This window comes from Rhinopithecus bieti, unplaced genomic scaffold (assembly GCF_001698545.2).
Source record: "Rhinopithecus bieti isolate Rb0 unplaced genomic scaffold, ASM169854v2 scaffold_8226, whole genome shotgun sequence".
NCBI classification, from domain to species: Eukaryota; Metazoa; Chordata; class Mammalia; order Primates; family Cercopithecidae; genus Rhinopithecus; species Rhinopithecus bieti.
The window spans coordinates 252,311-275,708 of NW_016805992.1; the positions used below are offsets into that span (position 1 = coordinate 252,311).

A 23,398-nucleotide genomic window follows, 5' to 3' on the forward strand; every position below is an offset into this window, starting at 1 on the left:
TCCCCCCCCCCCCCCCCCCCCCCCCACTTTCAACAATGCTGGCTGTAAAAGATTCTCTGGACTGGACCCTTCTGATCAGGGCATCAGACACTGCTTCCCTTTTGCTGTGGTTCAGCATTATGGTGGCAGCTTACCTGTGTCCTCTTCATTTTCTCAGAGATAATTCCTTCTAGTTTTTAGTCCTTTGATTGGGGAGGGGGTTGAAAGATGTTACTTCATTCAACCAATCTTTATTGAATTTTTTTCCATATGCCAGGTACAATTCTACTTCCTGAAAACATGCTATGAAGATACTCTCAAGGTGGCTTCTATTATACCTATATTCTTGCCAGGGACACGTAATAGACAAATATAATGTTGAAGTTTCAGAATTTCAAACACAGTGCTCCTAGGGACATTGGGGAGGTAACACCCAACAGGAGACAACCACTGTTAGCACTGCCATTGGGGTGCCTCTCAGTAGGTGAATTAAATGTTCTCATTTTCACCATTATTCAACACTGTAGACAGATGCCCTTTGCTACTGAGATCCTATTTCCTTCACCAAACCCATGGATTGAGGTGTTTTGAGACACCTACTAGGTGCCATGCTCTCCCTGCCACCTCACTCATAGCACGTATCTGTTTGATGAACAAATGGTTGCCCACAGCATTGCAGAATTATCCAACTACCACCCACCCACCAATGGTAAACTCCAGAAATCATTCTTTCTCCATCACTGAAGCACCATCTCTGCTTTTCTCCATCTGCTCAGCTTTTCCCATGACCTAGCACATTTGGTTAACGGATCATTTCTAAGAGGCTTTTCCTAACTCTGATCTTAACGGAGTTATTCCACCTGGATCACAGTCCTCCGAATAGGTTCGTTTGTATTTTTAGTCCCTGCAACCACTACCCGCTCCTCTCCCCCCACAACTTTCTTCATCCGTGTGTTGTTTCTTTGGCTGAGTTATAATCATAACCCACTTTGTTGTTTGTCCTTTTTAACCATTTCCAAGAAAAAATTAAAGCCACTAGTTGAACCTCTCACCCCCCCCGTTGTTTCAAGGGAAAGTTCTGCAAAGAGGCAGCCACATTTCAGGCAGCTGCTATGCAGCTCTCTGTCATTGCTTTAGTTATTAATCTCAATGCAGAATGGCGGCTTTCATCTTTTTCAGATGGGTGTCTTGCTTCTGCAAAAGGCCGCCAATTGCAAAAACTACCATCCCGTGGTGTGCCCCCAAACATCTTATTTGTCTTGATATTTCTTTCACAGAAATACATATGACAGATAAGGAGTCACTAGAGGATGCGTTTGCTTTGTGTCAGACAGATATTAAAACAATAAACTATGTTGTCCTGAGATTCCAGTGCATACACAGCCAGAGAACAAGGCCGAGATGAGATGTTTTGGAAAGGCAGCGAGGCAATTGTTCTGGGGGAATTCCCTGGAAACCCAAGTTCTGTGATAGCATTGACAAGAAGTGTTTTTTAATGCTCACATTTTCTTAAGAGGATCAACTGGCTGGTGCAGCTCCTGCATTTAACTCCTTGACAAAACTCACCCTCATCCAGCCTCATCAGAGGCAAGAGAAATCCTCCAATAGTTTGAGAGGCTTATTTTGAGACTTTATTTTTTAAGCACTTATCTGCCCTTTATTTGCTTCCCCAAACTAATGTGGATTTAAAATTAAAAAGAAAAAAAAGGGATTCATTTTACATTCAGAGCTCTGAGCAGGTAAGTTGTAGGGGCCAATGGCAAGATCTTGCTTGGTTCTTGGAATGTAAAGGAGGACACTCTGATGCAATGGAGCAGGGGCACATTCCCAACGGTCCTAGCTTTGTAAGTTGAGCCAAGCCCTCTCTAGGTCTACAGAGCTGGGAATGAATAGCTTAGGAAGGGAGAGGCTGAATCCAAGGGCACTCATGTCATTCAAGAGCTAGAGCAATCATTCTCTCATCAAATACCAGCCTTCTTGGATAGAAACATGTCCAACCATAGAGGTCACTGCTTTTTCCCTTGCCGTATTTCTCTTCCAAAATAAATCTTCTACTCAGTGCCAAGACCATGAGCAGCTCAGGTTGCCTCTCATCGAAGGGAAAAAGAGCCTGGTGTAGTTCATATAAACCCAGTAATGTAAGCACGTGCTTCAAACACCATTTTCTTAAATCATGTTTTTATATAAAAGAACTGTCATGCCAAAAGCTATTTATCCCTACTGGAGAACTTGGGAGCAGTGTTAAGAAAATGCAGTTTCAGAACCAAACACCACACCACATGTTTTAGATTTATCTCCTTGAGTTTTGTTTGCATGCAACATAGGCTCTTGATGCCTAATGGCTTTTCATACGAAAGCAAACAGCAAAGGTACAACTATCTATGGGTATCTATTATTCCTACCCTTCGTATTTGCTACAGGAATCTCAAACATTTCCAAAAGATTGTTTTCCTTTTTTTCTGGCAAGTCCTAATTCTCACTAGTGGTTTTACAACATTTTTCTTGAGCTACAGCGTGATTTAGTGAGAAGAGCTGGATTCAGGAAAGTCTGGGAGTAAACTGTCATGGTAGACTAGTGCTGTGACCTTGGCCAAGTCTTCTCGCCTTGTAAATAGCCATGAATACCTACCTATGTATGATCACTAAATGAGATTGCTTTGCAGAGTCCCTCAAGGCTGCTTGAGGCATTACGGCTCCTCAAATGCTACTCTTTTTCTGGCTCAGAAACCACCTTCTCCAGGATTTTTTAAAGTCCACCAAACCAGATGTGATGGTATACTTTTATAGTCCTAGCTACTGGAGGGGCTGAGGTGGGAGGATGACTTGAGCCCAAGAGTTTGAGATTGCAGTGAGCCATAACCACGCCACTGCACTCTAGCCTGGGCAACAGAGTGAGACCCTGTCTCAAGAAAATAAGGTTCAACAAAGAAGCTGGTTTGGGTGGTTTACATTGGTCCAGTGACTGGATTGGTGGACCATTCCTGAATGGTACCTTCCTCAGTCTGTTCTGTATAGGTGTTTTGGAGGCTCTGGCTCAGATATCAGGCAGGTGATCCCTAGGCTCAGACAGTACCTGTCCTCCAGGTTGGCTTTGGGCATTGATCCAAGGATCGGTACTCTTTTTTTAAAGTCTGAAAGCTGATGCTCAAAAGCAGATGGCCTCAGCACTGACAGACAGATCAGCTATCCCCACAGCAATGGCTGGGAGTGAAATGAACAATACATGTGAGTCGTGTACCCATCCCTGTGAGCCACCATCAGCCCTCCCTGAAGGCTTCATGTGCAGGAACTGCGTCAGCCCAAGAGAACCATGGGAAATCCAGCCCAGCATAAGGAAGCTAATTTATTTCACTTGCCCTGTTTCCTACCTGGAGAGGCAATTCACCGAGCTTGCTGTTTCAGCCAGCTGTTAGATAGAACATGAATGATTTAACAATTGAAACTTTAGTATGTATATGCACTGGATAAAGTAATTATATAAGTTATTTGTGGGTTTTTTTGTTGTTTTTTCCTGTGGTTTCCTGGGAAACGACAAAATGGTTATCAGTACAGATTTTGTTAAACTAATAGATGATGACGAATTGCTTCATCCAAATTAAAATAAATCTCAGCTCTTCAGGGCTTTGTCTTCTCCTTCAAAGGACAGAAAGCACCTTCGCAAATGCCTTTTGCGGTTCTGCTAAGTCAAACACTCCAAGATTGAGACTCATTCTCGTTTTGCCAAATGAAATGTTACAAAAATCCTGCCCTGGGGGGAGATTGTCAATACCTGTGAGTAGGCAAATCACAAATACCTCTTCTGCACAGTAAAAGCGTATCACCACACATTTAGCAGCCTTGACATTTGCTACTTGTATGTTGGATTAAGGCAGCCATTTAAACCTGTGAGGAAAGATACAACCACTAACTTTGGGAGATAATCAGGAACAGTGTGGCAGTTAGTTACCACCAAGTCTACTGCCTTCGCTCAGAGACACAAAGACCTTATGTGATCAAAGAATATTCATGTGCGTGAATGGTGTGAGTGTCTTTTGCTGTTGCTTTTTAAATTTGTTCAGTTAGAGAACTTTTCTCCTTTGGGAACACCAGACTCGTTGCTCAGAGTTAAATCCTGGTGTGCTCATTGCGTGTAATGTTATTTTCCTAGATGACTATTTTTTTTCCACAAAAAGGAGACTTATTTCAAACCCAAGTTGTAAGTTGATATTTGATAACATATTTAAAAAAGCAATTATATATAGAAAAATGTGCAGTAGCCCAAAATGTTATGAAGGTTTCTTATGCAGATCTTCCAAGGCTTTGAAATGAGTTTGTCATTCCAGTCTTCCAAATTAAAAATTTCTAGTTGAATTTAGTCATAAGGAGCTAATTATTGTGACAGTAATCAGGTTTGTGTTCAACTGCGCCTTTACTCATACTGTACTAGTGCAAACCTGCTATGTCTACAGAATCTGCATTCCCAATATTTTTGGGTTGAACACCACCTGCCCCCCACGTCAATATGTGGAGGTAAACCCTAGTGGCAAAGGGAAACAGCTTGCCTTTGAACTCTTATCAGGAATATAAATCAGTGGTGATCCCTACGACCGGCATCCAATTAGCAGAAAAGGAACAGTGCCTTTCCAGGTGTCTCAAAATCTCAGAACGTAAGTATCTAACAGAAGAAATGGCAGGCACACACACACAGACCCTCCAATGTCTCCCCCATCCCCCAACAAGAAGCATATTGAGATCTCTGGGAGACAGTCAACAGATTCCCCTACAAATTAACCCAGTCAAATTGGGGCTGGCTCTGTCTCAGATGTGGTATGGATATAGGGAGACAACGTAGCAGCTTGTACAGGCAATAGGAGGGAATCTAAACTGAGAGGCTCTAAGAAGCAGAGAGAGAGAGTAAAAGTAGAAAGCTTTTCCTGGAGCCTGACTGGGGTTGCCTTTATGTTGCATAATGGATAAGATCACAGGCTCTGTGGTGTCAGGCTGCTTTGGTTCAAAATCCCTGGGTGAGTATCTGAGCTGCTCTATAGCTCCATCACCACCCCCAGGAAAGTGAAAATAGCAACAATCATGGTTCATATGGTTTTGTGAGACATTAGTGGGTTAATCTCCAGGTCTAGCAATTAGCAAATGCTAGTAAATCCTAGCTGTTATCATGCAATTGAATTTTTCTCCACCTGATAATGGAGCCTCAGGTTGGAATTTTGCCAATTGCAATCACATCGTTGGTTGAATTACTCTGGTTATCACCGCCTGGGTTTTTAGACAAGGGCGGTCCAGGATCCCTTCTCACTAACTCCATCGCCAACCCAGAGTTTCTCTGGGAATATGCATCCCTCACAGGCAGTTCCTTAGCAACTCTCACGCATTTGAGGATTGCCACCCATTTTCTTTCATAGCTGAAGGACTATGGTATTCTGAGTTCATCATACACTGTAGTCAATACACATATCAATGATCACCTTGTACTCAGTCATCTTCTAGGTGATGGACACACAGTAGGTACCAACACAGAGTCCTCAGGACATCCCTAGAGATGTATATGGAGGTTGAAATCAAGTCAGGTGATTAACGAGAAGGAAAAAAACAACAGGGTAGTATGATGGTAACTGGTAACAGTTGTAGGGGTCAGGAGATGTGAGATTAGACGAAGAGGTAAAGCCTTTGGAGGGAGCCATGTTGGAACTGAGAACTCAATTTGGGAGTCAAGTTCACTGTTCGAGACTGGACAAAAGAGAGAATCTGCAAAAGCCACTAAAATGCAGCCAAGTGAGGCTGGAGGAAAAAGACGTTTTAGCCTCTTACAGTCTTATTCCCAAAGTCTAGCTGAAGTCGAGATTTAGATCAATACATTCAGCTTGGACAATCAGGCCATTACATTGTCACCATCTATTCTTCCCCACTTTCAAAAATGTGCATCTCTCTCCAAGTTCACATTCTTGCAAATTCCTTCGACACATCCCAATCAGACCTATAACAGCCTAGAAACTTCTGGCTAATTTGGATTTGACTAAAACTTTTGTACCATGACGTTATGTAAAGAGATTCAATTATGGTGCGCAGTGTTTTGTGAGTAACTACCGCCCATAAAAAGTTAATTAATCAGGGCTGTGTCAATTTCCTCGTGCCATGTCAATTTGCTGCAAGGTAATTAATCACTAATCACCCACCAAGCAGCAGGCCGAGGGACAATCCACGAGTCATTTATTGTCTTTCCCCAAATAAATGGCACGCGCAGCCAGGAAGAAACACATCTTGCCTTTCATAATATTTTTATCGACACTTTTGCATGTTGTAATAGACTGCAGCAACAAGCAGCTGCAGTTCAATGGAATATGAATATTAAAGAAACAAATGAGCGGAGATTTATAGGACATTGCGTTTCTGTAATGTCAGTGTTGAGATTAAACCAAGCAAATGAACAGTGAAAAATTACTCTTCCATGTGGAGAATGGTGATTAGACTTGTACATTAATTAGAAATTTTTGTTTTCCTATTCAATGCATTTCAAATGAGGATGTCCTAGAAGAAACTGTTTGTCCAAAATGTAGATTTATTCACTTCTAAACAGCAGTATTTAATATCAACATGCATTTCATACTGAAACGGGTCAATCCCAAATGTGTGTTTCAGGGATAAATGTATGTGGATATGAGAACTGGAGATTTGACAAATTAAGTGGCCATTTTGGTCTTTTTATTAGTGACCTGAAAGGATATGAATCTTTCTTTCGCCACGCCACCCCCACCCACGCCTTTTTTTTTTTTTTTTTAGCCAAAACTTCCTGAATCACTGATTTTTTTAAAAAATGAAAAGCTTTCCATTTTTGTTTGAGCCAGCATAATAGGCTCCATCATGTTAAAATTTTCATTTAAGGCCATTTAAAGAGAGTGACCTAGTTGCGTGTAAATCCTGTGTTATAAACCAATTTGATGTACCTTGAGATTCGTTCTGAAAAAGGAGAAAACATATTTTGCCATTTGGAAAAAAATCAGGTTTTTTGACTCTTCATTGTGATGCTCATTGCATGATGCCCTGCCTCTGAAATTGCTGCTCTATGAGCTATGGCTGGTGGTTTATTTCGCCTCAATATGTTACCTATTACACCACTTCTTAATTTATGGTCCAGCACGTGGAATGGGCGTTCCCCCGAGGGGAATCCTGCAGAACCATCAACCTGCTGTTGAAAGCGCATCTGTACCCCTAGAATTGTGTATTTCCTACCATAAATTACCCACAGAACAATTTCACCCCAAATTTGCATGAGTCTCTCTCCATCTTAAAACCTTCCAAGGGTGGGGAAATGTGACATTATGGAGAAAGGGAGAGAAGGAGCGGGACAAAGAGAGCCCCCCTCATCCGTTCAGATGCCCACCTTTTCCAGGGCATCTGGCAATCTCATGCAAATTCAAACCAGCGCACAAATGCAAAGAATAATTGCCCATTAAAGCGGTTGTATATTTTTATGGCTTTGATGCAGAATCCGCCCCCCTGTCGGGTTTTGCATCTGCTACTCTTCCATCTCTCCCAGAGCTCTAAAACTTTAATATGCAGTTTATAACCCTCAAGTATTTTCCACTGGTTTTGTGTTTCTTCTCTTGGGATTTCCTGGCTGGTGAGATGATCTCATTTGTGTTTATTTTCGAAGGTAAGCACCATGTTCGTAAAAGACAGGAAGAGAAGACACACTCATCACTGTAAATACACTGAGTTCAGGGCTCATTGGAGGTGGGAGGTGGGGGCTTTGTTCTTGAGGGGGAGACGGCAGTTAGCAGCTGACACTTTAGTAAATGGCCCATTTGGCTGGTGGATACACCCACACATCTTCCGTTTTAAAATGTTGATTTGCCGTGATACTTGAGCACCACCACAGCGTGCCTCTTGTTGCATCCCTAAAGGTTCCATTTCATCGAGTTCCATGGGACAGAACTTCTTATTCCCAAGAAATGAGATGGTTACTCCACTAACCTCCCTCAAAATATGTTCTGTATATAAATCTAGCTGAAGGGTGAGAGTGGGTGAGCTGGAAATGCTGTTGTGTCAACAGGATGCTCAATTGGTATTTTCTTCGAAAGCTCTTGCCCTGTTTTGAGAGAAATTCATTTTTAGCTTATGAGCTGCATCCAATTTGTGTTGCAGTGATACCAGATTTTTCTCTTTGATTCATGTTGGATAAGGCTTCAGAAGGAATCTCTTCATTACAATGAACCTATGGGTTTCCTTGTTTCCCTCATGCCAAAAACCAAGGATTTATACTATATCCACAAATCAACCTGCATCCTTTCTACTGTTCCTTATTGATGGTCTGCTTACATGTGAGTTAACTTCAAGTTGAACTAGGAAAAAAAAAATCAAACTTCCAGTGTTGGGGTTTAGAAATGACCGTAGTTGGCTGTCTTTTCTACATAACTTTGTTTTTTTAAATTAACAAAGAGGCATTTACAAACATTGGATAGGGCAATGTTTGACTTTTAACATTGATTTAAACATTTTATTTCATATTCTAGAAATGGAGAGAACATTGTGAGTTTCCAGTGGGCATTTTGCATTGGCTTTATTAAACATTCATTGCCCATTTACTGGATATAGACCTCTAAACTATGGTATCTGGCGTGTCTGGATCCAGACATCTAAACTGGGATAGACGACATAACTCTCACTCAAAATCTAAGTGCCATACCTCAAAAGTAAGCATGTAAGAGGTTCTCTATGTGGTCAAAAAACAGTTTTAGTCTTGTTTAATTTGTATCTGAATCTTATGTCCAGGTAATTATCTCAAATATACATTTCACCATGTTCCAGAATCCTGCAGACCACCACACCTGTAGGCAAGAAAAGCATCCATTCTTCCATGCTGTGCTGGGTGTTGTAAAGGAAGTGTGACAAACAGTTGTGTGTGTGCATGTGTACCTGTGTGTATTTTGCCCTCGAAAGGGATTATTTGTGTTAGTGGCATGCAACGAAAGCCATGCTGTCCCTAAACCAACCATCAAGGGAAAGAAAAAAAAATTTTTTTTGAGACTGAGTCTTGTTCTGTAACCCAGACTGGAGTTCAGTGGCACGATCTCTGCTCACTGCACCCTCCACCTCCTGGGTTCAAGCGATTCTCCTGCCTCAGCCTCCCAAGTAGCTGGGACTACAGGTGTGCATCACCACACCCAGCTAATTTTTGTATTTTTAGTCGAGACAGGGTTTCATCATGTTGGCCAGGATGGTCTCGATCTCTTGAATTCATGATCTGCCCACCTCGGCCTCCCAAAATGTTGGGATTACAGGTATAAGCCACTGCGCCTGGCCAGGAAAAAATCTTCTAATAAAGATGGGAAGAAACAAGGCACAGCTACAAGTCAGATGAGTTTGGCATTATCAAGATTGTTATTTTCTGTGGTTCCTGATTGCACACAATTATTTGATTCAGGGACTGTTGTTGCTGGGTTGTCAGGCAGCGTTATCTGGGGCTATATGGAAGGAGAAACATGATGAAGACCTTTTAATAGGTGTTACCTGTCTGGGGCCAAAACTGGAGTCCTGCTTTCCCCCCTGAACAAGAAACAATTTCAAATCCCGATAGTGTGCTGCCATGGAGGAGAATTTCAATGAATTAAAGGCTCTGATAATTCCAAGTGCAACAGATTTGGTCCAAGCAGCCTCCCCTTGCTTGATTGAAATCATACTCATTCAAAATCTGGTTACTTTTTCAGAGGCAGTGAAACACGTACAAGGGTAGAAATGGAAATTATCTTTCTAGGGATTGCGACTAAATTTCAGTTGTATTACAGGAAAGGGGTTCCTGTCCAGACCCAAAGAGAGGGTTCATGGATCTCATGCAAAAAAGAGTTCAGGGCGAGTCTACAGTGCAAAGCAAAAGTTTATAAAGAAAGTAAAATGGGGAAAGTACAGCTGCTCCATAGACAGTAGGGTGTTGCCAAAAGTAGGAAGAGGAGCACTTCCACCCCTAGGTATGATACTTGTTTATACAGGACAAGAAAATAAGATCATGGGGAAATGTGCTCTGCTACAAGGGTTTGTGATAAAGGATTAATTTTCTTAATTACTATATTTTGCAAGAATCGATATTATCTTTAAAGCAAAATTAGGAATGCTTTTCTGTTCTCAAGATACCAGGATATCAGGACACTCCCAAGTCTGGGTCTGTTTAGTAAACATTATCAATCTGTTTCCTTAAACATAAACATCTAGAGGCCAGGAGTACCTAACTTTCTGGAAATGCAGTCCAGCAGGTCCTGGCCTTTTTCCTAGCCCCCACTTAAGATGGAGTCGCTCTGGTTCGAACGCCTCTGACAGTTGTGTTGCTTGCATGCTGTTTATCTGCAAATGCTGGGCAGGTCACTTTGTACAAAGGACAGTGTTATGGAAGGCAGACAGTGAAGAGGTGGTGGCTGTAGTCTCCCAGAAGGAAGACAGACATAGGTTAGACACCGACAGGGTGTCCAGGCACGGTATTAGGTACCCAATACCTACTTGGTGCCAGTTATTCATCGTAATCAATGAGCAGAACAAATGGAGATCACCACCCTTAACGCAGCTTGCATGCACGCACCAGTTAGAGTCTTCCTTCATTTCTGATCCAAGCTAATGATTTTTACATGAACCAGGGGAGGAACAGGGCAGCCCTCTTTAGAAAAAAATTCCAAAAAAAGAGTGAAAGGAAGGATTGTAATGAAGGCAGGAAGTAATAAAGAAATGGAGAGAGAGGAGAGGAAGAAAGAGGGAGGGGAAGAAGAAAGAGGGAGGGGAAGAAAAAAGAGGGAGGGGAAGAAGAAAGAGGGAGGGGAAGAAGAAAGAGGGAGGGGAAGAAGAAAGAGGGAGGGGAAAAAGGAAGAGGAGGAGGGAAGGACAGGAAGGAGGGAAGGACAGGAAGGAGGGAAAACAAAAGGAAGAAAGAAAAGAGGGAGGGAAGGACGGGAAGCAAGGAAGACAAAACGAAGGAAGAAAAGAGGAAGGGGAGAAGAAAGGAAGGAATAAAAAAGAAAGAAGCAAGTATAAGAAGGAAGGAAGGAATGTAAGAAAGAAAGGCAATGTGATCGATGAGCATTTTTCTAACTAGAGATTTCACCAAAGGGCCCCTTGGCCAGCCCTAGATGAACAAGAAAGGGACCACTGAAAATACCATCCACCCAGTACACTTGAATTCTCCAGCCCTTTCTCTGTGAAGCGTCTGGCCCAAAGCATGACCTGTGGAACGCTTTTGTTTACCAAGGGTACTTGGCCTTTCAGGAAGGCACTATTTAAGCGAGGATTGATTTGCAGTCCCTTCCTGTGTTCCCTTCATAAAATAAGAAGTCCCCTCATGTGCTTGGGGGAGCCCAGAGAACCTCCTAAGACTTCTAAATATCCTGCATCAGGAAATCCATTTTCTCCCTGTAACAAAGAGGGTACAAAATGGAATCCTGGCTCCATGCTCTTAACAGCACGTGCTCCCCTCTCTCTCGCCAAGCTTCTGTTTCATGTTATATCTCAACATCTAAATCCTCCAAGAATTATTGTAAAACCTGCTTGTGGCTGAGAGGGAGCTTGTCTGGCTCATTCGGCTCCATAGTCAGTGATAATGAATGGGTCAGCATAATTACCGTGTTTCCTCACACAGGCAGCCAGCTGCTCTGCCAGATTGTGAATTCTTCATTTTCTTTATTTCAAAATCCAGGGTGTTCCTCTGAAAACTTAATAGTTGAACTGTGGCAAAAGACAGATTTGGAGTCAAAGCCACTCCCACTCATTTTCTCTCCAGTCCTGAAGCAAGTGTCTCATCTCTCATTACTTCTGGGTTTTTATGATATTAGGATTTCGTCACATTCCCCATTAAGACCCCACACCTCTCTGCAGTTTCAAGCATATCAGTTGCCATGCGATCCAGGAAACTCAGGTGCTAGGAGCTGGCAAAAAAAAGTTAAAAATGGCATAATCTGTCTTTAGCAAGAACAAAAAAGTTAAAAATAACCTTTATGGTCTTCTCAGATACAGATAGAATCATTCTGGGTTCTACCATCCTCGCATTTCACCCACATTGTGAGAGAAAGATGTGGTAGAATCCGTACAACAGGACGACTGTTGTACCTTTAAGAGGACACAGAATTCCAGATAATAAATAGGCTGTTGGTCTTCACTTTGGTCAGGTTCAGGGGTTTTGTTTGGGTCTTTATCATTACAAGAGTAATTCAGAATGACTTCTGTGGAGAACCCCACCCACTCCCTTCACCCACCATGTAGGTACAAACATCCTATCTAGAGGCGTAGGTATAATTCTTGGAGTTCTAAGTGCACTGCGTGGCCAGCCAGTCCAACCTCCTCGGTAGTAGCCGGGGCCTCCAGTGAGGCTTCTCATGCACATTTTTTTCCTTCCAATTCTTTTGCCTGTTTGCTCCTTCTCCAACCCTCACCTGGGTCCATTCATCAGTGTGCGTGCAAAGCACTCTGAATAATGGGGGCTCTGAATAATGGGAAGACGTAAGGTCTGAAGCTGATGGTGGGAAGGGGAGAAGCTCTTCTTGGCAGTTCGGATAGAGGGTGGAGACAACTTTAACATGAAATGAACTTCAACTCCTGCTCAGTGAGAGGTTTGCTTTTCTGCAGAAAGCCTGGAAAAGGAGTTTGGTTGTGCTGGGTTAACTATGAGTGCTTCCTTCATGGTGCGCGCCTTTCTGAGCATTTACTGTGGCTCTCCTGGGACAGGGACTTCCCAAATGCATTTTTTCAGAAAAACATTCTCCGTGGACACAGTTTGGGAAACACTGCCTGATGCTTAGTGAGATGGGATGAGCGTAGTCAGTATGGCGAGAGCACTGGGAGGGTTAGAGAAGCGAACTGTGCTTTAAGGCAAAAGTGGTTTGCTGGCTGTATGGGCACTGGTGAGTTAGGATTTGCATGGGATGGGAGGAAGGGTATCCCAGGTAGAGGAAAAAGCATTGGTTATCCCGGGGCTGCGGTAATCATCAGGCATCCTCCGGGCACAGTTTGGGAAACACAGCCTGCTGCTTAGCGAGATGGGACAAGTGTGGTTAGAACGGTTAGAGCACTGGGAGGGTCAGAGAAGCCAACTGAACTTAAAGGCAAAAGTCGTTTCCTGGCCTCACGGGCTCTGATGAGTTAGCATTTGCATGAGATGGGAGGAATGGGATCCCCGATAGAGGAAACAGCATTAGTTATCAGGGTCTGGAGTAATCATCAGGCTTAATTCCCCTTCGTAACTCCTCCTCGCCTCCTCATCCTGCTCAGAGAATTCTACCCAAGGGAAGATACCCCTGCCCACATTCTTATTGGAGACAGAGTCTTGCTCTGTCAACCAGGCTGGAATGCAGTGGTGCCATCTTAGCTCACTGCAACCTCCGCCTCCCAGGTTCAAGCAATTCAGCCTCAGCCTCCCAAGTAGCTGAAATTACAGGCATGCACAACTACATCTGGCCAATTTTTGTATTTTTAGTAGAGATGGGATTTCACCATATTGGCCAAGCTGGTCTCAAACTCCTGACCTCATGATCTACCTGCCTCAGCCTCCAAAAGTGCTGGGTTTACAGGCATGAGCCACCATGCCCAGCCCCACACATTCTCTTAAGATTCGGGGTCCCAGACTTCTCCCGTATTTGTAATCATGGTGGTTGCCTTTACCTTTAAATGCTGCACAAGAGTTTAGCAGGCTTATGAGATGTCGGTAATAAGCTGTTTCTCATGGCGTGTGTGGTTTGTGCACTCATGCCACATACACGTGTCACTGAAAATACTTCAATTAGAAGTTTTAACAGATGATATCTTATACATAAAGGAAACTGGAAAAATAGGATAGGGAAAGCTATGAATAAAAAACACTCAAGTAGTTTGGCCCCAGAGATTACTAGCATGTGGAAAGGTGTGTATATGTGTATACAAATATGTTCATATCAGCGTATGTACATATATGTATATATACATGCATACACATACACATGTATGCATGCATATTCACATGTGTGTTTTGCATGCAAATACACCTGTACATATATACATAGGTATATGTGATGGTTGATAAGACATCACACATCTTGCAATCTGCCCTTTTAAAAATGTGTTTGTGGGTTGGTCATGTTTGGTCCAAGTAATCCCAGCACTTTGGGAAGTGGAGACAGAAGGACTGCTTGAACCCAGGATTTCAAAACCGGCCGGGGCAACTTAGGGAGACCCCCATCTCTACAAAACATTAAAAGATTAGGAGCATGCTACCACGCCTGGCTGTCTATGGTCCTAGCTACTTGGAAGGCTGAGGTAGGAGCATCACTTGAGCCCTAGAGGTGGAGGGTACAGTGAGCCGTGATCACACCACTGCACTCCACTCTGGGTGACAGAGCCAGTCCCTGTCTCAAATAAATTCATTAATTAAATACTGATGCAGTGAGTTTTTCTCCCATTGTTTAGAATTCTTTGCAAATGTTTGTCAGTCACCATAGTCTCCTGGGCAAAGGGCCTACTGTGTTAACTACCCATCCTCTCTGGAGTCCAACCCTGGCCACTGTGCTGCTTTCTGCTTTTTAACCTCCTGACTCTGGGAAGCGGGCGGGGGACCCGCTGAAACCCTGTGCAGGGACAAGGGTTCCCAGGACGGTTCCCTCCACAGCAGGGTGTGCATCTGACAGCCTGTGCTCGCTCTCTCTCTCTCTCTCCCCTCTTGCCCCGCAGTGCCAGGCTTCCCGTATCCAGCAGCCACCGCCGCGGCCGCCTACCGAGGGGCGCACCTGCGAGGCCGCGGCCGCACCGTGTACAACACCTTCAGGGCCGCGGCGCCCCCACCCCCGATCCCGGCCTATGGCGGGTAAGTGGGGCAGCCTCCTGGGCGGGCCTCCCTGCTCCAGCCCTGCCTCCCCAGAGGCACGGAGCTGTTTGTGAGTGCATGATGGTCTTGATTCCCCCCTCTGCCACCCCCAGAACTGCCCCCAGCATGCAGCCCGGCGCGCACCTGCAGTGGAGCACCTTGCTACGAGTATTGAAAAATGAGTGTAATTTGTCCTGTCATGGTTGGTGCCTTTAAGCACTCTACATGTCACATGTTGTTATGTAAATTCTCTTTGAGACTGAATGCTGGAGAACAGAGAAATTGTTACAGTCAAAGATGTATTTCTGATGATTGCAAACATCTGGTTATTAAGGAGGTTGGACCACATTTGCCCCTTGAATTCCTCCACAGAAAGACGTGAGGTTTTCATACATAAAAATCACTGGGGTGATCTTGCTCCCCTCCCCAGGGATATCTTGAGCTTCAAGGTTCTCTAACCTTTGCCTGCAAAGAGAAAATTAGGTGTTGAGTCACATGCAAACATACAAGAATTAACGAAATTGGAGTTAAGATGCGTAGCAGTTGCATTTTCCAAAATGGCATTTCCCTTCCTTTCTCCCTCTGGGGGAACAAAGCAAATTGGTTTCCCATTGCCAGTTTGGTCCTTCTGTGCATGGACTTTGATATTGCCAGGCGAGTATCAAGGAATGGTGTGAATGCTCGAAGAAAAAAAAATGGTACTGGCGTGTTGGGTGGCAGTCTTGAAATGCTAGTCCCTCTGTCCGTCTTTTAGGGATCCTGCTCGAATATTCTTGCACCTCCTGCCGTCCGGGAGAGAGGGATGCCTCCTAGGCAGTGGCCCTAGACCAAGGGACATTTGTAAGGTCTAGAGACATTTTTGGTTGTCACAGCAGGAATGGAGAGATGCTATGTCCTCTGTTGGGTAGAGTCTAGGGATGTTGTTTGACAGTCCCCAACAAGAAAGAATTATCAGGCTCAAAGTCAGTCATGCTGCAGCTGGCAAACCTTGCTCTGTGTTAAATTCAGCAGTCCCCAAAGGAGTCTGGCATGTGCCTTCCCTGGCCAGTGACTGGCTTTCTGGTGTGTGTAAGAAAATATGGCTGCATTTAAGACTGTGTGAAAAGGGTTAAATGCCCTTTTTATAACTCTTGCTTGTAAACCTTTCAGAAAATCTGTATTAGCCTAGATCATCTATTATACTCATGACAAAAGGAAACACTTTTTCATTATGTATTCATTCCAAACCAGAGCATTTGAAATGTTTCAAAATAAACACAATAAAATAGTAAAAAAGAAAAAACAAAAAAGACTAGGTAAAACCATCAGGGAAGGGAAAATTAAGGAAAAGTAGTAAGACAATGTCCATCAAATTTCTTGTGTAGCCATCAGAATTGGGTCAACTTTGAGCTTCTTGGACAAAACAAGAGTTATCTCTATATATACACACATTGTAACTGAAAACATGGTGAATAGTAACAAACAAGAATGAATTGGCTATAAATTCTCCCTAGTACCTGTCAAATATATTTGCATGTCTTAAGCCTTTTATGTGACCATACACTGAAGGAATTGTTGATAGTGTAATTTTTAATCTCTGGTATCACAGCATTGAGCCCATTTTATGGATCCGGAAATGCAAAAATAAAGATTGTTCCCAAGGTCATGTAATGAGTTACGAAGGAAAAAAAAATCTGAAGTTACCTTTGGGCTCATGTAATTACTAAAGCAAGATTCATAAGTTATAAATGCAAAATTGCACACTTATACTACATTCGTTTGAAAATTGTTCTCAGTACATGGCAATTGAAGTGTTTTGGTATATCTACCGTCAGTATCTCACTACTATATTAAACAGCAAAAGAAATAAAGGAAAATTATATGGCTTATCCTCACACGAACAATGTATAAACATCTCAGAATAACACACCTGATGTAAAATCAAAATTAGCTAACTTATAATGAACGTGCTCTTTGCTGGGAATAGCCATGCATAACTAATTAATGCCATGTTCACCAGGGAGAGACACAACCATTTCCAAATGATGAAACAATGTGTGTATAACTACTTGGGATGAAAATTAATTTTAGTATTCCAGCAATATCTGCGATCAGTTTGGTTATAATGGTGGATTGTGCCTCCTTGCGGATAATAGTATGGCTAGAATTCTAAAGCCATATTTGGAAGCAAGATTAAATTCTCAACAAAGAAGTAGAAGCCCCAGCAGGACTGGGGTTGCAAGCATTCATGTGTACAATAATCTATTAGAGCAAGGTACTGGTCAAAAAGAAGGAAATTCATCTGGTTGCCTGGGTGTTTCACTGGATTACAAACCACCAAGAGTGAATTGGCACGGAATGAAAAACTGAGCCCAACATCTTCAAGGTTTCCTTTTCCTCTGGAATAAATGGATTAGGTTGCAGGAGATGGCAGGGGGATGGTTCCTCTTGGAAAGGAAGAGTGCAGAGTGGGACACAGGGCAGGAGTTGGCTGAAAGAGTAAGGACCCCTATCTTGTGTTCAGTGAAAGCAAGTAGCAAAGAGGTTGGAAATATTTGTTTTCAGGACATAGCATCATCAGGATTCACGTGGTCCAGAGAGCGCATTTTCTGTAGCCTTTTGTCTCTAAAATCCTTTGGAGGAAAACTTCTAGATTTGACTGATGTCTTTACCCCAGCCCAGTTCAGCTCACCCTGTGGCCCTATGACTGACACCTATTGTGCTTCAGGGCACTGTTGTGTGTTAAAGAGTCAAATGGCACCTCTAGAGTTATTTCTTCTGGTTGGGGCAGGGGGTGACATACAAGCCAACAATTTCAATAAACATGGTAAGTGATGCAAGAGGGTCTTGTGTGAATACCAGGGCAAGGTCCTTAGTCTAGCTTGGTTGTTTACAGAAGGCATCCTAAAAGAGAAGAAATAGGGGATACTTGTAAGTCCAAACATTTCCTAAATTGCCACAGTGAAATCTTATCCTGTGACCCCTCCCCCACCCACACCCCCAAGCAATCTCCATCTTTTCTAAGATGTCACGTAACAAACTGCATTTAAGAATTTATTGTTTCCACTGTCACCAATTGAAGGCATATCTGCCAACCTAAATCTGTTCTTCCTGAGGTATCCAATATGAATCTATATTGTTACTAAAATACCAGTCAAAAATGTATCCTAGGTCCATGCATGACTTCAATCTTCTTCCTGGGAGATTGAAGAAATTATCCTTTAGAATCTCCATGGCTACCCTTGTGGAAGCTTGGGTGACCCTTGGAGGTATCCAACAAAGACAGTCACATGAGTAGAGTCCCTAAGGATGCCCTACATTCACCCATTTCGTTTTTAAAGAAAAAAAAAATTGAGACAGAGTCTCACTCTGTCAGCCAGGCTTGAGTGCAATGGCGTGATCTCGACTCACAGCAACCTCCAACTCCTGGGTTCAAGCGATTCTCCAACCTCAGCCTCCTAAGTAGCTGGGATTACAGGTGCCCGCCACCACACCTGGCCAATTTTTGTATTTTTAATAGAGATGGGGTTTCATCAATGTTGGCCAGGCTGGTCTTGAACTCCTGACCTCAGGTGATCTGCCCACCTGGACCTCCCAAAGTGCTAGGATTATAGGTATGAGCCACCATGCCCAGACATTCATCCATTTCCTTTTCTTGATTTGCCTTTTCCTTCCATGTCTTGGTATTTTCTGAAGCCCTCCCATGCAGCTGAAGAACACAGGTAATGAAGAGGCCCTGTTCTCTTTTGTCTCACATGCCTAAATAGAAACCTCTTGGGACATTAACACATGATGATTCCTCCAGGGGTAGGGACAGTTATGGACCATGGTGGGATCATAGGTACAGGTGGAAAACCCTATACCAAACCAACCAACTCCTGAGTCCCAAATGCCAACATCAACTGAATGAGAGTAAGTGAAGAGTTAGAAAGTCATGTCTACATAGGTCTACATAGCCTATGGAATTTTACAGTCCTAGGAAGACGTTGGATTTCAGGTGATTAAGACTGGGCCCGAATATTCTACCCATACTGGCTTGGATAGCTTACTTAACATCTATAGAGAGTTTCCGTAAGAGAGAGTGGGGATGTATCTGTCCTTGTAGAGTTGATAGAGGGTGAAGTAGAGAAATACATTTAAGGTGACAACTTGGTCCATCCTGTGACAGGCATTCAGTGAACTGTACCTGCTGTTCTCCAGGTTGATGAACTTAGCGACTTTATTAACCACCCATAGTCTTCTTTCTCAACATCCCCTTTTGCTTGTGGTTGAGTACACAACACGCCCCCATGTCTCTCCCTCTATACATTATTTATCTTTGCTAGGGGGCACGTGCAGTTTCACAGACCTCTGTTTCCTTCAAGAAATGGTTGAGGCATTTCCACTGCTTATGGAATATGTAGATTGCAAATACAATATTGAGTAGGAAACAGTCACAGAGCAGAGTCGAGTTTTCCTTATTTCTCCTTGCCTTTGATCCTGGAGTCAATTTGCTTGAAAAGCCACAATGCCCAGTCTAGCTTCCTATGATTCACATGTGGGAGGAATTACCCAACAGGTAATTGCTGTTCAGGGAGCTCACAAGCTGATTATCTATGCATCAGGAGGGCAAGTGGAGACATTGGAGACAAACCCTATAGACTCAGTAATCTCTGATGTTAGAAAACAACAGCTAAACCCCAATCCCCTCCCTATCAAAGAGGAACTCCATGAGTACCTATTATGTACCATGCATATTTCAAGGGAGTACAATGGGGTGCTTTAATGGAACATCACATGTGTTGTTTTTGAGACGGAGTCTTGCTCTGTCACCCATGTTGAAATGTAGTTGTACAATCTTGGCTCACTGCAACCTTCTCCTCCTTGGTTCAAACAATTCTCCTGTCTTCAGCCTCCCAAGTAACTGGGATTACAGGCACATGCCACCACACCTGGTTAATTTTTTGTATTTTTAGTAGACACAGGGTTTCACCGTATTAGCCAGGCTGGTCTCAAACTCCTAACCTCAAGCGATCTGCCCACCTCAGCCTCCCAAAGTGCTGGGATTACAGGTATGCGCCACCACCCCCTGGCGGTGTTTTTATTACTATTCTAAGCCTAAGCATCTAGTGTCTGCTGTAGGCTTTTGGTTTTGTTTCTCTACGTATCTCTGAGCAAGATTTTCTGCCCTTTCTCTGATAATTGTCATACATCTGTGTAAACGTCCCAGAGTTACCTTGAGAAGTATTTTGAGAAGACTCTATACTATTTGGGGTATAGGAAAGCTAAGGGAGTATCCCAGGAGAAAACTTAAAGCTGGCCAGTGGAAAAACAAATTGACCTTTTGGAAATGTTTTCAGGTTAAGTCCTAAAAAAGCCTCTGACAACAGTCTCTGGGACCACAGGCATATCTTTCTGTGTATACATCAGCCATGCTCTCTGGGCTTTATCTTATAAATATCTAAGTCCCCAACCTGTATTATCTGATGCTTAGGAACTTTACTCGTTTAACATAAATATTAGGAACAAAAGTCATCATTACCCATTCTCAGAATACTTTACACACACGGGCGTCCAATCTTTTGGTTTCCCTGGGACACATTGAATTAATTGGACTTGGAACACACATAAAATACACATAAACTAACTACAGCTGATGAGCCAAAAAAAAAAAATCTCATACTGTTTTAAGAAAGTTAATGAATTTGTGTTGGGGCCACATGCAGTCTATGGACTGCGGGTTGGACAAGCTTCCTTTGCAGAATGATTTTTATAAAGTGTGATTTCTTATTTGCTAGTTTTAAAGTGTAACCCAAACAGCCTCTTAATAGAGTGAATTTATCGAAAAACATCATGAATCAGTGGTCTTTAAAGCCTTTTTTTTTTTTTTTTTTTTTTTTTGGAGGAGAGAATGAAAGGGGCATTTTCACAGATGCCTTTAATAATCTGATTAAAAATTCTCTAGGAAAATGTGTACAAACACACCACACACCCACAATTCTATACAAATGCCAGTGAGTTTCTGATAGCCCCTGATATCCATTAAAACACAGTGGTATTTGAACACATTAGAAAGTTTATTTTCTAGTGGGAAGGGGCCTCAGGGTAGAACAATTGTGAACAGCCTTTTCTATGAGAATATACTTGTGGCTGGTATATATTATATTACACAGGCAGATTGTATGGTTTGGGCATTTTATATATTTTTTAAAGTAAACTAATTTTCTATAGTGCAATCACTCCCTGCTTGCATTCATTCAAATATTTAACTACTGCTATTACTTTTCTAAGAAAATAAGATGTGCATTTGCATTATGTCCTTGCAAAAGCATAGAGTCCCAATGTGATTGACAAGCAATACAATTACCTTTGCATGGCTAGACGTACCATTTCTGCATTGAAATAGGACTGCCCCTGTTTAGTGCACGATGGTAACTCCCTTCTCTTCTTACTGTTCTGTGGTTAGTTTATCTATAGCTGCACCGTAGACATGGATCCCTGGGCCTCTTTCCCTACATATCCTATATTTTAAGTGCAGCTGTTTGACGAGGCTTTAAAAATTATTTGGATATATTTTTGGAAACTAGCATGAGGCTTTGTGGTAGGAGCTTTCCTGTAAGCAGCTTCTCCATTAGAATATGAGCTAGGAGGCTGACCTTCAGTTTTGTCTCACATGTAAAGTAAAATAACACTTGGAGGATGGTGTTGCATAGAGCAATGATTCTCATTTTTCTGGGACCAGTAGCATCAGCATCATCTGTTAATTTGTTAGAAATGTAAGCTCTTAGATTCTGTCATCCAGATCTATTGAATCAGAACCTGTTGGCTGGGCATGGGGCCCAGCCATCTGTGTTTCAAAAGTCCTCCAGGTGATTCTGATACACATTCAAGTTTGACCACCACTGCCTGCCATAGTACTTAAGAGTTTGTACTGTGGAGCCAGACTCCCTGGGCTTGAATCCCAGTTCAGTCAATACCCAGCTATCTTTCAGTTTCTACATGTCTAAAGAATCGATGATCATTTTATCCATCTCATAGGGGTGTTCTGAGGACTGAGTGGGATTATGAGCAGACTATCTAGACTAGGGACTGATCCATGGTAAGTGTTCTACAAATGTGAGTAGTGGGAATAATGGTGCTCGCGCTGTTACTATTAGGGAGAAAAACTGTGTTTTGGTAAAATTGGCTTCCCATTACATGGCTTTATTTCACATTGCCAGTGAGGACGACTACATTGGTTCCACATTTTTTAGAGCTATCCTAAAGATAGATCACTTGTCCTTTCCATTTCTCTCCAATACATGTGCACTTTGAAAACAAGTAATCCCTTCAGGATGGGGTTTATAATGGCAGCTACAATTATCTTTTCGCTGTGAAGCTACCACATTTAGACCCTAATGCTAGACATTACACCTTTCCCTCCAGCCCTCCAAGAAGCCAGGCCATGGGTCTTCCAACAATGGGACTTGCCTTAGCAGTACCCTCGCCCCGCCACCCTTTGTCTTGACAGGTGTTTCCCCTCCTCTCTACTGAGCCAAGGCTTTGAGGTTTCTGTGCCATTTGCTCAGCCTCTCTCATCTCTGCTGCTGGCCCTGCCTCCTTCCGTTCCACATTCAGGGGACCTCTGTTGCTCTCTCCTGCAGCCTCTATCCCAGCTGTGATTCTACAGTTTTGTGCATAATATGTGACTGTGTGTCCCACTCCCTGTCCACTCTGGGAGGACAGGTTTACGGAGGGGGCTTACTTCTTCAGTCTCCATGCCTTGGCATAGTAGTTGAGGTACAGAAAACTTTTCAATAATAGAGAAATAGTACGTATGCAGTTTGAGCTTTTCACAATGAGAAAGCGAGACCAGTTCTTCTTTGGTTCAATGTCTCATGAATGTGTGATGTCACTGTCCCCCAATTAACTCTCCATAGCCCATGGCAGAGGAGAAAGCATGGCAATCAGGTTACCCTACTGAGCAGAGACTCCTAAGAGCAAACATCACGGCATGTTCTTGCCTCACCTCTGGGCAATGTTGGTACAAATAGGCTTGACATGGAAGCACAAAACTGGCCATGGTGCATAACAACTTGTGTTAATGAAAAAAGGAATCAGTTTCTTGGCTAGAGCTCAGCCTCAGCCACATCATAGAACCCACCCCACTCTTGGCCCATACCCGTGCCATGTGCCCTGTTGAAAGAGCCTCCAAGGCCTAGACTCAGTTATTTTTTCCATTTACAGAAGATCAGAGACAGATGAGGTTCCACCATTGAGATCTTTAGAAGTCATTATTTCCCATATTTAAAGGTATATATTTCATATTTGGTGAAAAATATATAGTTTACTTCTAGACTGCTTTCTGTCTAGTCTCTTGCCCTGGTCTCCTAATTCAGGTTCGAGTCTGTTAATCATATTTCTCCTCCATTGACAAAAGTCATCGATACTGAATATTCTCCATTGACAACAGTCGTCGATACTGAATAGCCAAATCAGACAAACCTGAGACTCCTGACCCATTATTGAATTCTACCTCGAGTTGATAAAGCAATGACTCAATCTCCTTCTGACAGCTTCTCATGCCCACCCCTCCCTCTAAAATAGCCCTATTTACCCAGTTATTGTACATCTTCTAGGTAACAAGCAATGTGTCAGGAATTGAGATAGAATGTTAGTTAAGCCACT

General features: G+C 42.9%; 1 protein-coding gene across 16 annotated transcripts in view; it reads left to right on the top strand.

Moving 5' to 3' along the window:
- The window catches only part of RBFOX1 (RNA binding fox-1 homolog 1), a 205,320-nt gene that overhangs the window by 128,270 nt on the left and 53,652 nt on the right, over positions 1–23,398 (top strand). For all 16 annotated transcript variants that reach the window (XM_017874415.1, XM_017874423.1, XM_017874422.1 and 13 more), the window contains one exon: positions 14,641–14,773. In XM_017874415.1, coding sequence (XP_017729904.1) covers positions 14,641–14,773 — 133 coding nt within the window. The remainder of the gene's footprint in view (positions 1–14,640; positions 14,774–23,398) is intronic.